The sequence below is a fragment of the Drosophila arizonae genome, chromosome 2, assembly GCF_054131065.1.
Source record: "Drosophila arizonae isolate 15081-1271.41 chromosome 2, UAZ_ARI_1.0, whole genome shotgun sequence".
In the NCBI taxonomy this organism is placed as follows: domain Eukaryota; kingdom Metazoa; phylum Arthropoda; class Insecta; order Diptera; family Drosophilidae; genus Drosophila; species Drosophila arizonae.
Genome location: NC_142922.1, coordinates 1,506,279 through 1,519,868, shown reverse-complemented (window position 1 = coordinate 1,519,868; position 13,590 = coordinate 1,506,279). Strand labels below are relative to the sequence as shown.

General features: G+C 37.5%; 4 protein-coding genes across 7 annotated transcripts; 3 read left to right on the top strand and 1 right to left on the bottom strand.

Annotated features, from left to right (window-relative positions):
- Window positions 1–91: 91 nt before the first annotated feature.
- Window positions 92–2,434, top strand: sav (scaffold protein salvador). Its single transcript, XM_018019367.2, has 3 exons — window positions 92–952; window positions 1,017–1,973; window positions 2,056–2,434. The coding sequence occupies exons 1-3, from the start codon at window positions 294–296 to the stop codon at window positions 2,108–2,110; spliced, it is 1,671 nt and encodes a 556-aa protein (XP_017874856.1). The 5' UTR covers window positions 92–293; the 3' UTR covers window positions 2,111–2,434.
- Window positions 2,435–3,105: 671 nt separating this feature from the next.
- Window positions 3,106–8,924, top strand: Ctns (lysosomal cystine transporter cystinosin). 3 transcript variants are annotated; one of them, XM_018019369.2, is made up of 10 exons: window positions 3,106–3,249; window positions 6,359–6,490; window positions 6,577–6,679; window positions 7,257–7,439; window positions 7,513–7,873; window positions 8,008–8,135; window positions 8,200–8,280; window positions 8,343–8,422; window positions 8,485–8,587; window positions 8,686–8,924. In XM_018019369.2, exons 2-10 carry the CDS (start codon window positions 6,439–6,441, stop codon window positions 8,780–8,782), a joined length of 1,188 nt encoding a protein of 395 aa, XP_017874858.1. In that variant the 5' UTR covers window positions 3,106–3,249; window positions 6,359–6,438; the 3' UTR covers window positions 8,783–8,924. The 3 variants fall into 3 exon arrangements, with proteins under 3 accessions (XP_017874858.1, XP_089332682.1, XP_089332683.1); XM_089476556.1 differs by lacking the exon at window positions 3,106–3,249 and adding an exon at window positions 5,731–5,773; XM_089476557.1 differs by lacking the exon at window positions 3,106–3,249 and adding an exon at window positions 5,844–6,035.
- Window positions 8,925–9,064: 140 nt separating this feature from the next.
- Window positions 9,065–13,366, top strand: p53 (transcription factor p53). 2 transcript variants are annotated; one of them, XM_089476558.1, is made up of 8 exons: window positions 9,065–9,234; window positions 9,376–9,449; window positions 9,618–9,654; window positions 9,716–9,742; window positions 11,566–11,875; window positions 11,950–12,196; window positions 12,258–12,673; window positions 12,736–13,366. In XM_089476558.1, exons 3-8 carry the CDS (start codon window positions 9,622–9,624, stop codon window positions 12,756–12,758), a joined length of 1,056 nt encoding a protein of 351 aa, XP_089332684.1. In that variant the 5' UTR covers window positions 9,065–9,234; window positions 9,376–9,449; window positions 9,618–9,621; the 3' UTR covers window positions 12,759–13,366. The 2 variants fall into 2 exon arrangements, with proteins under 2 accessions (XP_089332684.1, XP_017874859.1); XM_018019370.2 differs by having other exon boundaries at window positions 9,354–9,449.
- Window positions 9,706–10,984, bottom strand: Gr94a (Gustatory receptor 94a). Its single transcript, XM_018019368.2, has one exon. The coding sequence runs from the start codon at window positions 10,982–10,984 to the stop codon at window positions 9,755–9,757; it is 1,230 nt and encodes a 409-aa protein (XP_017874857.1). The 3' UTR covers window positions 9,706–9,754.
- Window positions 13,367–13,590: the final 224 nt, after the last annotated feature.

The following is a 13,590-nucleotide window of genomic DNA, read 5'->3' as shown; positions in this document are numbered from 1 at the left end:
TAATTGAATTTTGATTATATAATTAATAAGTTGGCTCGATTATACAGTTGTGTTCTATTTATTCAAGTACAAAGTTTACTTATTGGATAAGTAAACTAATTCAAATGGATTTGTAGGGGAACTAATTCAACTGAACTAAGCTGTTCGTTCACGTGAGCGCATCGACTGATCGAATGAACCAAAATACTTTTGTTAGGCATAAATTAGTAGTTCGTTAAGTGAACAGTAAAATAAGAAGAAAGAAAACGAAAAGATACATATATAATTAAGTTAATTCACGACGTCGGCGTTGCATGAACTATTTAACAATTTTGCTGTGTAATCGTAAACCGACGATGCTTTCGCGCCGAAGCAAAGACAAATCGCAGGCACATAAAGAAGGCGTTGTGGGAAAATATGTTAAGAAGGACACGCCGCCCGAAATACCGGTAATAAATGTATGGACCTCCTACCCAGACCAACAAAATCAACGTGCCAAGAAGAAGTCACTGCAACGCTGTGCGAGCACATCGCCTAGCTGTGAATTCAAGCCGCGCAGCTCCAGCTCTAGTCGCAATACATATTCGTGCAGCGATGTTCAGCCGGATTATTATCATGCGCGACGGGCCCAAAGTCAGATGCCCTTGAATACCAATAATAATCAGCAAACGCTGCAGCCACCGACGGCGTCCAATACTCAGTTTCAGCAGAACAACTATGTTAATATTGAGCAAATGGAGCGAATGCGACGTCAGCAATCCTCCCCGCTGCTCCAAACGCCGACGAGAGGCTTCCAACGTAGTTATTCAACGCAGAAGCAAACACAACCAGTTGGTGCACCGAGCTATGATATCGATCAGAACTTACTAAGCGCCTCCTTTGCTAATATGCTACAACGGCCAGCCCAATTTGCTATGCCACAGCCAACTCAGCTGCTGCATCAGCCTATGCAGCAGCATGCGTCACTCATGAGGTATTTAACTACATATATTTGGAATTAGCTTTTATTTAATGCAATATGCCTCACACTTTTACAGAGCGCCACTTGGACAGCAGCAGCAGCACTTAGGTGGGCATATGATAGGCAGCTATTCAAGTGATTCATATCCCATATATGAGAATCCCTATCGGGTTTCTTCAATGCGTGCAACACAGTCCCAGTCGCAGCGCTCGGAATCTCCTATATATAGCAATACGACCGCATCATCAGCTACGCATCCACACCAACATCATCAGCACCATCCACATCAGCATGCGCATCATCAGCAATTTCACCATCATTTACCACTGCCCCTAAGCGCATCGCTGAGCGTGAGTGGACGAGGCCGAAGCTCTGGCAGCACTCCGATCGCCTCCAGCTCTGTGCAGTCGCTCTACGCGCCACCTCTGACGCCGCCTGCGGCTAGCAACTCGACTGGCACTGCTGCCGATAGCAATAGCAACGGAGCCCTGCAAAAGGTGTCCTCACAGCAGTCGTTGACTGAAAGCGAAGAACTGCCATTGCCGCCCGGCTGGGCTACGCAGTACACATTGCACGGTCGGAAATACTATATTGATCACAATGCACACACCACGCACTGGAATCATCCGCTGGAGCGCGAGGGCTTGCCAGTCGGATGGCGTCGCGTTGTCTCCAAGCTGCATGGCACCTACTACGAAAATCAATACACCGGCCAGTGCCAAAGGCAGCATCCATGCTTAACGTCCTATTACGTGTATACCACGTCCGCTGAGCCGCCCAAGGCAATACGACCCGAGGCGCCGTTGTATTCCCCACCTGCACATACTCATAACGCTTTGGTGCCAGCTAATCCCTACTTGCTCGAAGAGATACCCAAATGGTTGGCCGTGTACTCGGAGGCGGACTCCTCGAAGGATCACTTACTGCAATTCAATATGTTCAGCCTGCCTGAGCTCGAGGGCTTCGATAGCATGTTGGTGAGACTCTTCAAGCAAGAGCTCGGCACAATCGTTGGCTACTACGAGCGCTATCGGTAAGTGTTTGATGACTTGAAATTCGTGAAAAGGTTGACTCAGCAAATACTTATTGAATTCGAATTTTATTTTTGCTTACAGCCGTGCCTTAATCTTAGAAAAGAATCGTCTTGCGGGTCAGAATAAACTTCAGTGACGAGCTGCGCAGCAGGAATATATACCCTATAAGTTATACCAGAAATTACCCAAGTTTTGGGTATTTCGTTTTGATTTCTAACAAGAATTTCAATCAGTTTGTAAACTGTGATATGATTCGACCTAAAAACTAATGAAATAGAAATGAAAAATTGTCTTCAATTGCAGTTCAAGTGAATAAAGTTCATGCTTGACTTTTGCCTTAGCATATACTAAATTATTTTATAATGATATCTTTACGGCTTGTGTTCCGGCTTTTAACTAATATAAATATTTATGGAAATCTATTTACAATTTAAATATACGATATTCAATTAACTCGAAACCCAACAAGAGGTGCTCAACTAATTAATTTGTTATAAAAATATATCGCAACAGTGTGCTCATATACTTATAAAAAAAGCTATATGCCTGAATTGCTATTATTTATAGAAAACGAAGTACTATGTCAATACGCGAAACCGAACTCGACTCGAGTCAGTTACAACAACAAAATCGATGAACGATCGAGCGCTTGCCGAGCGTCGATCACTCCAATATCAAAATGAGCTTCAATTTACCCTAAGCCCATGACATTTATGTAAAGAGGGTATATTGTTTGTATCAGTGAGTATGTAACAGCCAGAGGGCGGCGCAAGGACTTGATTGGGATCGGTAGAGAAAGTCAATATAGAATTGTGATCGATGTCAATTTTAAAAAATTATCGATAAAAATCGTTATCGACTATTGTCTACTAATATTTAGTGATGCATGATTTCATACGTTTTACGACTTGGAATTCAGAAATTTGAAATACATTTGCTAAGTATTTTACGATTACCCAAAGCAAAGATGAACTCATCTCTCTAGTGACATTTTGTGCTTACTCATGTATGTGTTAGATGCTGAAATAATGATGTTGAAATTCCCATTCTGGTCAGATAATAAACATTTGCGATTATGCAAAAGCGGAATGTCCATGGTATTCGTCTGATTCGGCGTGCCCATGCTAGAATGCTGTAGGCTAGGGCATTTGGCAGTCTGGCACACCCGCCCACAGCTCTCTGGCTCGTTACATATAAAGTGTTGGAGCACTGTCGCATGGTGCCTCAGTATCTTGAGAGTCGCGTGTCGTGGAGCACAGTTTAAGCTTGCGATTGGTAAGTTGTGCGTGCACGTTGTTAAAGTGCAGCACGAAAATGTTTCGAGTTCTCGATTCGAGTTGCCAGAGAGTTTTCTATATCGCCGATATTCGAGTGCGTAAACGGAGTTTTGTGGATATATGCCTACACATAGTTGTGTATATAGGCAGATGAAAAAGAAAGGAATGTCGCCTAGATACTTTGAAATTTCTGTGACGTTAGCCAACTTTCAAGTGAAAGTTCTAATCCGGCTGCAAAACGATATCGGAAAAAGCAGAATTGGCTAATTTATTTGCATTGTTTATTTGAACAAATGGTTAAGTCAGCGAATTTTTGACAGCTATATACATATACATATGAATACCGTCGTCTAGTCCCCATAAAGTGTAAATTCTTAAATAAAAATATTTATATTATTTCCCTTTCTTGATTCTGTTTGCTGTCGGCAAACTTTTGTGTGACTACAGTTATAGTTCGAATCATCATTGATTACCGCAATCAATTTGATTAGCCAATTTATTGCAACATGCATTACTAATACAACAACAACAACAGCAGCATCGAGAGCATATTGTAACGAGTCCGATTAGCCTTATCAATCAGTCTGATAAGTTTATATTCAGGATGTTGTATACAAAGTTTTGCAAAGTCATCTGCTTTGGCTATCAACAAATATCTGAATGAACAGGCAATTCAAAATAGACGACACTCGTTCAGAGAGTCAATCGAGTATATTGGCTTTTCATGAGTTGCATTATACAATTAGGAAATAAGTCCGTCTTAAATTTTACCAGATCCACTAAGTGCTATATTTTATTCAGTGCTAAGCTAATCTATACTAATTCACGAATTCAATAAGAGCATTTCGGTTTTCAGTTGAGTTTTATATGTAGTATATACTCTGTTTACCCATGTTCGCTCATCTGTCCGAAGAATTGTAACTTGAATCTGAAATATAAGTGCTCGGCTGATAAGCTTTCAGATTTGAATACCCGCTCACATAGCGAAAAGTCTATATTAGTTTGCTTTCCTATTCGTCTTGCTAATTATCTGGATGCGCTTAGGGTGGGGCATAATTATAGAGTCTAGACTATAAACTACGAAGTTTAAGTCTGGGTAATTGAAATACATATGTAGTAACTCATACAAAAATTCTAGGCTAGATAATTATACATATTTCAGGCATGAGTTGAGCAAGTGTTAATAGAGTACAGTATGCGAGGTAGGATAGAAACAGAGACTGGCAATTGGAATATATATTTTTGTAGATTTTTATTACACGTAAAATATAACTTAGGGAGTTAGCGACTCCTTAGGCTTTCACATGTACTTCCTTAAAGCGTTTGTCCATAATCAGACTCTATATGATCCATAGATTAGAGCTAGAAGACTTAGATATGATATGGATCATTGATCTTCGCTTCATCAGTTATATCTCTAATACTATAATAATTTGCCTAATCAGCGAAATTTCCCCAACGAACGAGCATTACGGAGTCGCTAGCAGCCGTTTGCGAACTTTTTACTTGTTTTATGGAGTGCAGCATGTCATAGTCAAGGCGGTTTGATTTGTAGAACCTCCGCCATATGAGCTTTTGTGATTGTATTTGTTACTTGATACACTTATATACGAGCGTCTTTTGATAGTGCTCATATACAGACACACACACATGTATATGTATGTGTGTGTGTGTGTGCTAGGTTTATGACTCCATATGACTCGCTGTAGATTGTTGTTAGTTGGGCTTGAGCATGTAAAAAAGTGTATAAAAGCTTTGCTTTCGTTTTTCGAGCTGTTTAGGTCTTTTTTTTTTTTATTGTGGAGCGCGCGAAAAAGTCGCGCTTTTTATTCATACAGCAAATAATAGTTCTTAAAAAATGTTATTTATGTGATAATTCGCAAATTTATAGTTGATAGCTGAAACTGTGTTCTCACAAATTGTTGACGTATCTCAAAAGCAAACATTAAAGCGCCTTGTGCAGTTTAGCAAATGAGAAGTCTATATTTCGTTTGTTTGCCCAAGTTAAATACTGCTTTCCGGCAATGTACATACATACGTGCAAACATAACAAGAGATCGTTTTAGAATTGTATGTAGCCCTATCTTCAACACTTTTAGAGTTTCAGTTATCAAAGAGATTGCATAATAAATATAAACATATCTATAAATTATCTAGTATATATAGTTAATTATAGGTAAATCGGAATATAACAATATTTCAAGCAACTTAACTGTTTTCACTGATTGCTGAGCAACACAAATGCAGTGAGCTACTTTCTTAATGCTCTACAATGGAGCACTTGCTAATTTTTGCTGACGCTGTAACCTATATATGTATGTGTATATATAGTGGACTAAATAAAAATCTTGGTAGATTTTACATGAACTTCGAGAGTTTCGAAAACGCATGCAACTTTGACCGTTGATTAAATTGTTTTCCTGAATTTGCTTCAATTTGCTTTGTTTCTTATTTATTCAGATCTTCAATTTCCTTTCAGAATTGATTGCCTGTAAATATTGTGGCCTGAATGCCTATTGACTGTATGACTCTCAATTAACACAATGAAGATATATTAGCATTTACATATACCACTCAACATTTGCATATATGTATCTATGTATGCATGTATTTGTTTGTGTGGCTACCCAATTTCGCATACAGAGAGTTGTTGAACTGAAGTTCTTAACAAAGTGAAATTCCAACTGTAAATAAAACCAATTAAGCGAATTCGAGCAAATACTCATACGACCCACACCCATAGAGTATGCAATGGATACATAGGGAGTCATGTATTTCAAATTTGTGATTATCATCTTTTAAATACCTTATTTATATCGCATTTTATTATTCAAATTTTGTATATTTTATATACCAATGCCTTTAAATTGAAGGTCAGTGTTTAGCCAAACGTTCTAGCATTGAAGTAGGGCGAAGAGTGAAATGGCGGTATTGGTATAGCTGTATAGTAGTCCCATTAATATGTTAAGTGTTTTTTATAAGCATTTTGTAATCTATTTTGGAAGTTCATTACAAATTATTTCTTGTTTTGCGAACACACTATGAAAACCTCATTACTATTTATATATTTCAGTCATTCACGTGTTGCCATTTCTCTTTCTTTTCAGCTGTTGATAACAGAACATGGTAATGGAACAACTTAATTTGCAAGTGTTTTAAGACTACAAATAAAGAAAACCAAACAAAAATGTTTTATCGTGTTCGTTACTTGCGGCAAGTGCTTGTTCTTGCATTGTTCAGTAAGTTTTTGCCGTTGTTGACTTCTTCCATTAACTTTCAACAAAGTCAAATGCTAAAAATAAAACCGTTTTGTTACTCATCTCAGTTGCAATTGGACTATCAGGAGTAACAGCCAATGTTCTAGATGTTGACAGTCACGACTTGACAGTGTTGGTAAATGACAACAAAAGTTTTTTGGTCTATGTCAGGTGAGTTGAGACTCTCAAGCTGGGATTATACAGATCTATTCTGTTTTCTTCTTCTGAGTTCGTAGTAAAGTGATAGGATAGACTTTTATCATTGCTAAGAACTTAAATCTTTATAAATATGTTCTTAGCTCATATGAATATCTAATATAGCACTTAAGTTAAGGAATTCAACTGCAAATTTTGCTCTATAATTTATTTTTTAGTACTTTAGACTTTCATTATATTTTTACGACTCTCAAGTGACTTGCAGAAAAAACATAGATAGTTACTATAGAAATATAGACTCTAACTCGTATTAGTTTTTTTTTCTTTTTTCAAAATGAATGAAAGCGATTCAAAATTAAGAAATGTGTAAATAAATTAAGAAATTATATTAATCTAGTGTCAGTTTAAGTGCTTCTGAAGGTCTTGATGCAACAAGTAACATGTCGGACGTGACCGACAGCATGATACTCGTTCAATGGTGTTATGGAGTAATTTATCAGAAACTCCAGCACAAACATGCTCAGTATAAATACTTCAAGTTTCTTCTGCCAGCACTAAAGAAATTTTTTGCTCTCTCTTTAAAATTCCACAGCGACCAATTAACTGAAGATATCGATGTGACTTTGATCAAGCAACATGAGTATCATCTGGACCTGTACCCCGAAACCTTCTCATGCCGTAAGGGCATATCAGCCGAACAAGTAGTTGTTGTAAGGGGTCGAGCGGCGGGTCATGTGGAGGTCACAGCAAAGAGCAGCTCCAAAGATGCATCCCTGTATGTGGATCGACCTCACATATATATACAGATGTAAATAAATATAATGTTAAATATATTTCATCCCTTGCAGCACTGAAAATCTGTTTGTTCGGGTCGTTGTGGCCAAGTCGGAGGCCATAATCTATTCTTCCATTGTCTTTGGCTGGATATATTTTGTAGCCTGGTCCGTGTCGTTTTATCCACAGATCTGGATCAACTACCGACGCAAGTCGGTAGAGGGCCTGAACTTTGATTTCATAACATTGAACATAGTTGGATTCACATTGTACAGCATGTTCAATTGTGGACTCTACTTCATCCAAGGCTTGCAAAACGAATATAGCGAACGGCATCCGCGCGGCGTCAATCCGGTTATGCTGAATGATGTCGTCTTCTCACTGCACGCCATGTTCGCAACAAGCATCACAATCGTGCAATGTTTCAGATATGAGGTAACTATCAGATATGATGTATAACAATATTTCTGTGTATAAGACTGAGCTATAATGATTTATCTTTATGCAAATCAAATGAAAAAGTAGAAATTAGACCATATCCTTATATCTTTTTCTCTTTTATATCATAGCGTGGACAGCAACGTGTGTCGAAAGTCGCATATGGTCTGTTGTCAATATTTGCGCTTATTGTGATCATATCAGCGGGACTGGCTGGAGGATCTGTTATAGACTGGCTGGATTTCCTATACTACTGCAGGTATAATAGAGCTATGCATGTAAACTTTGATTGTAGTACTGATCGGTTCCATTAATTAATGTAGCTATATCAAATTGGCGATTACAATTATTAAGTATATTCCACAAGCGCTAATGAACTATAGGAGAAAAAGTACAGAAGGATGGTAGGTTCCATAATATTAAGGGATTCAACTGCTATGCATTTATATATCCATTTATATTTTAGGAGTATTGGTAACATTTTATTGGACTTTACTGGAGGTACACTGAGTATGCTGCAAATGTTGTTAAATGCCCATAACTATGGTAAATTATTTGGAATAGTCAATTTAGAATAGTCCACTTAATATTTGTTGCATTATATATAGACGATTGGCCTTCAATATTTGGTGATCCAACCAAGTTTGGGCTTGGCCTATTTTCGGTGCTCTTTGACATATTTTTCATTCTACAACATTATGTGTTTTACAGGTAATTATGTATTTTTTTATTCATTTAAACCTGTGACCTAAAATACTGTAAATAAATACTGTACTTTATAAATATAAATATATTTTTGATCTTTGCAGGCACTCGAACAAACGTACAGAAACAGTTTCTGATTTGACGACAGACACTGTGGTCCCAAATGATGTTCATATTGATACAACAATAAAACAGGGTTAAGCTTAAGTAATCATAATGTTGTTAACTGTTAAAAGGTTAAAGATTGTGTTAAACTTGTTATATTTTTTTGCTAAGTTATTGTTTTTTCACTTAATATATATTGCAAGTGTATATAAAAACTTAAATACATTTTAAAATCAAATTTCTTGAATCTTTATAAAATTGACCATGATCATAAAGAGAACATAGAAGTTAATGTATTTAAATTTAACAGACTTCTATTTAAATATCGATTGCAACAGCTTTTACGAAATGCTATTAATAACAATTGCACAATATATCGATAGGCGCCGGCAAGCGATAGTTGCAGATCAGCTGTGTGTTGCGCCACACTGTGACTGCGATATGTAAGAAGAAGGGGTTTGTTAACTCGGTGCGGCTTACGATAATAAATACAATTGATATAGGCACATAAAATAAATTGTATTTAGAATGTCTCGACAGAGGAAAAGGTATTACATAATCGCCATCAGCGAATTGCCGTCACACAAGCTGTTGCATACAACGCGCATTGTTTGTGTGTATGTGCGTGATTGTTGTTGTGTTTGTAAGAATTCGTTTACATTTACAGGCCTATCGCGTACGTTGTGGAGGAGCTGGATACCTTTGATGCAGCTGGCTCCTCATCGCAGGAGAATATCAGCATTGGAAATGCCGTAGACGATATGTAAGCCAATATTTATATTTATTACTGATAATCAAAATTATTGTGTTCAAAACAGAAACTATTCCTACAAAAGAACAGGTCGCATTCAATTCAGTGTTGCAAAGCCTGTCAAATGATGGCTGTTAATACAATAATAACGAATATTTAAATATTTATACATATTTGCAGCCCCATGGAGCCGATGGCTTTTCTTCAAGGTCTAAACGTAAGTCAATAGAAACAGTTAAGTTTGATTGTAAATAATTGTATTTATTTTATATTTACAGTCGGGCAATTTGATGCAATTCAGCCAGGTAATTATTTGACTATTTAAACCGCTGCGAGAGATCGGATTGGACCAGTATAAGCGTAAAACTGGCTACAGCTGACAGTACACTGGATATGAGAGATATATCCATTTCGAACAACCCCATGGGCTTGATTTTATATTTGATGGTGTTGATTTGAAGGGCGAATGCGTGCACACTTTGTCGAAATCGCCAATCGGCATTTTGTAAATTGATCTCTTGCAAAGAGGTGCCCGTGGTTCGAACTACAAGTAGGATATCATTGCTCACATAAGTCAGTAGGGCTATTTCGAGAAGTGATATAGTAAGAAAAACTAAATTGATGAGTGCACCGAATCCATCGAATTGCTTGCCGCCAATGACAGACTCGGCTATGCCATAGTATTGATTAAAAACTCCAACCGTAATGCCCAGCAGATGACAAATTAACGATAGGATTATTGAGAGCGACATGAGAGCCATATACTCTGTACTTTTTACGCATATAATTTTGTACTTAATCGCCAGGTCATCAAGCTCATCCGCTAAGGTACAGTATCTCTGTATACAGTAGTACTTCGAATAATGCTCTCTATTTATCGGCAGTTGCATACAATTCACCTGGTCGACAACCATTTTCAGCCTATCATTGACGGCTTCGGCGATGTTCTTTGCTATGATCATGGCACCGAAGTAGCAATTGTTTAAAAAGTTTGATATAATCATTGGAAACAATTTGTACAGCGTCCAGGTCCAATAGGCATCCGGTTCATTTCGTCTCTGTTGCATGACCAAAGCAAACTCCAAAACTAGCGGGAATCCGAGTACTTTAATTAATGCCAGCATTACGGACTTCCTTATTGCTCCACTCTCGATATGCAGTTCGTTCAATGTCTTAAACAAGGGAACTGTGCTCATCATTTCGCCAGCTGTTTTGCTCATTATCATTTGGGTGAAAAAGTTGATAGTCGCCACCGTGATATTCATATAGCTATATAGCTTGACAGCATCCCGTAGATTGAGCTCTGAGTTCATATAATCCTTATATATCTGTCTTACGTAAATGCTCATAAATATCGCTGTCACCATCATGGCATATGCCAATATTTTCTTCGAGAAGACGAAACGCTGTCGGCCCCGCAACGTAAAGCGATTGGCAAACAGTCCAAAGAACGTTAACATAATGATGAGGATAATAAGCAAAGCATGTACGAGTTTGCCTTTGCCATGAATCGGCTGACGCGATAGACGTATGCCTAGAAAGCCCATTGTCGTTAAAAGGTCGATTGAGACTAAACTTGGCAATTCACATTTATTTATTATTATTATATCCTTTAACGCTTTGTGTTGAATAAGGTATAATTGTTTGTTGATACGGGTATCATAGACGGATATATGCTCGCAGAAGTTTACTCAATCTAGATATCTGAGTACATGTTATTATCAAGGAAACCGAATCAAATCGATGTCAACATTTAGTTATTTGAGTAAAGGATAAGGAGTAAAGGATATCGATTATTTATAAATAAGGATAACTGTGTAGAAGCAACTCAACGCCAGTTACAGAGCATCTGCTAGTCGAGCAAGCCGACACACTCTCCAGTTTGAGCATCAAATTTCATATATTAATTTCAATCAATCAATATGCTTCGCGCTAGACATATGACATATCTTGACATATCTGGAAATCGTGTAATATTGATTAATTACTTGGAGAGGACACATACATATCTACTTATGCATGCCTTTATCAGTTGTCCAATTTAAATAGAGCTCAAATGCAAGCCGGTACTTGCTCATGCAAGATATATATATATATATATTAAATATATTAAAATTCCACTTTTCAGGAATCCATTTTGCGAGAAATGATGCTGCAGAATATCAAGACACAGATAAACTCGTTGCCAAAATTGGAGAATCACAACAATGAAGACTATAACTTCAGCATGGTACTGGAGGAGCCGCCAAAGTCGCACTGGATGTATTCGGAGCCATTGAACAAGTTGTACATTCGCATGAATAAAACGTTCAATATTGATGCTACGTTCAAAATCAAAATGCCAATTCAACCGCTGAATTTGCGTGCGTTTCTGTGCTTCGTCAAGGATGTCAGTGGTCCTGTGCTGCGCTGTCAGAATCACATGAGCACAGATCCCAGTGAGTCTCTACATAGAAGCATATCACCTGCACCTGCATTTATTTAACCGTTTCCGTTTCTCTTTTTCCTGCAGTTAAGGATGATCCGAGTAAGCGGGAAAGCTTGCTGCGCTGTGAGAATCCGAATGCGACGTATTGCGGCACGGCTGAGGGGAAAAGTATTGGCGAAAGATACTCCGTACTTGTGCCACTGAACATGAGTCGTCCTAGCCAACACAGCGGCGGGCTCGTGCGCCAGACGTTTGTGTTTAGTTTTTCGTGCCAGAATTCGTGCTTTGGCCGCAAAGAAACTTGCTTAGTGTTTTGCTTGGAGAACAACAAGTACTCTATATAATAATTCCAAAAATCAATTTATACTCATCCGATATACATATATTTGCAGTGGCGATATACTCGGTCAGCACGTGTTGCTTTTGAAGATTTGCACGTGCCCGAAACGCGATCGTAACATGGATGAGCGGCAGCTGGAGAAAAACAAGATCAAGTCATTGTCCGCTGCTTCGGAAGATGATGAGGTCGATGGGCCGGATTCCAAACGAAAATACCGTCGCACAATGACCCAGGACATTAAAGAGGAAGTCGAAAGCAACGACAGCCTCGATATGCCATATGTGCCTGCTGATTGGCAAGTATCGCGCACGTTGGACGGCGACTATCGTTTGGTCATCAAGTGCGAACAGAAAGATATGCTATTGCAGAGCATCGAGGGTATTATTGAGAAGGCGGCCGTTGCCTCGCTTCGTAATCCACAAAGTCCAAAGCTGCGTCAGCATGTGAATAATTTGCTGAATTTAAAAAGTAACTATTATATGAATTTAATGTCTTCCTCTGATTATTATAATTATTTATTTGGCTTGCAGAATGTGCGCAGAAGTTGCCTTAATGCGGAATATTGACAGTACAATAATTAGTATTACTTGATTGGAATTAAGTTTTAAAGTGTTTTAAGTGTTTTATCATTCCTAAGGAAATGTTTCAAAACCACAATATTTACATATTGACAATACAAACTTAGATTTGTATGGAAAAAATAACGAATTTGGCATACAAATGAATTTTTTGTTCGGTAATTTAAGATATAGATATATATGTAGTTTATGTTAATAGATACCTCTATCATACCCTGTTTACTATATATGTGTATATGGTACTGTTGTAATGTGTATTCAAGTATACATGTGTATTTTAATCTAATATACCTGAAAAATGAATATATTTTTACTTGTTTTTATAAATTTAATAAATGGAATACAAAGACTTACAAAATATCACTTTTAAGAACTACAGAGAAAAACTGTTGTTTCAGTAATAATCAATGTATGTGTTGCAAATATAAGATACAAGTATATTAACATTTGAGCCTTATACACATTCAATGTGATCATTTTATTACCATATCTACATCATAGTAAGTAGCTGTCTAAAATAAAGTTGTACTTGGCTTAAATATAGCGAACATCTGCTATGTGTCTGCCTATATTGTCGAAAATAGCTGTTAATTGTACATTATTCATTTTTTAAAAACGCCTCGCTCTTCATGCTCTGCCAAAGAACATGTGCGAAAAGTCAAAGATCAGCAAGCAGATGTTTCGAAATATTTGTTGTTTCTCGTCTGCCTTTAGCCATATGCAGTTTTAATCAATAAGTAAGTGCATTATATTTATAATGGAAACTATATTTATATCGTTTCAATATTTGACTCGCAATATTGGAAT

Excerpts from the sequence above, each read along its gene's own strand:
- Gr94a (XM_018019368.2), bottom strand. The coding sequence starts at position 10,984 with ATGGGCTTTCTAGGCATACGTCTATCGCGTCAGCCGATTCATGGCAAA.
- p53 (XM_018019370.2), top strand. The coding sequence starts at position 9,215 with ATGTCTCGACAGAGGAAAAG. Across the intron at positions 9,235-9,353 it reads ATGTCTCGACAGAGGAAAAG|GCCTATCGCGTACGTTGTGG; the intron begins GTATTACATAAT and ends TTACATTTACAG. Across the intron at positions 9,655-9,715 it reads CTTTTCTTCAAGGTCTAAAC|TCGGGCAATTTGATGCAATT; the intron begins GTAAGTCAATAG and ends TTATATTTACAG.
- sav (XM_018019367.2), top strand. The coding sequence starts at position 294 with ATGAACTATTTAACAATTTTGCTGTGTAATCGTAAACCGACGATGCTT. Across the intron at positions 953-1,016 it reads CAGCATGCGTCACTCATGAG|AGCGCCACTTGGACAGCAGC; the intron begins GTATTTAACTAC and ends ACACTTTTACAG. Across the intron at positions 1,974-2,055 it reads GGCTACTACGAGCGCTATCG|CCGTGCCTTAATCTTAGAAA; the intron begins GTAAGTGTTTGA and ends TTTTGCTTACAG.
- Ctns (XM_018019369.2), top strand. The coding sequence starts at position 6,439 with ATGTTTTATCGTGTTCGTTACTTGCGGCAAGTGCTTGTTCTTGCATTG. Across the intron at positions 7,440-7,512 it reads AGCTCCAAAGATGCATCCCT|CACTGAAAATCTGTTTGTTC; the intron begins GTATGTGGATCG and ends CATCCCTTGCAG. Across the intron at positions 8,588-8,685 it reads CAACATTATGTGTTTTACAG|GCACTCGAACAAACGTACAG; the intron begins GTAATTATGTAT and ends TGATCTTTGCAG.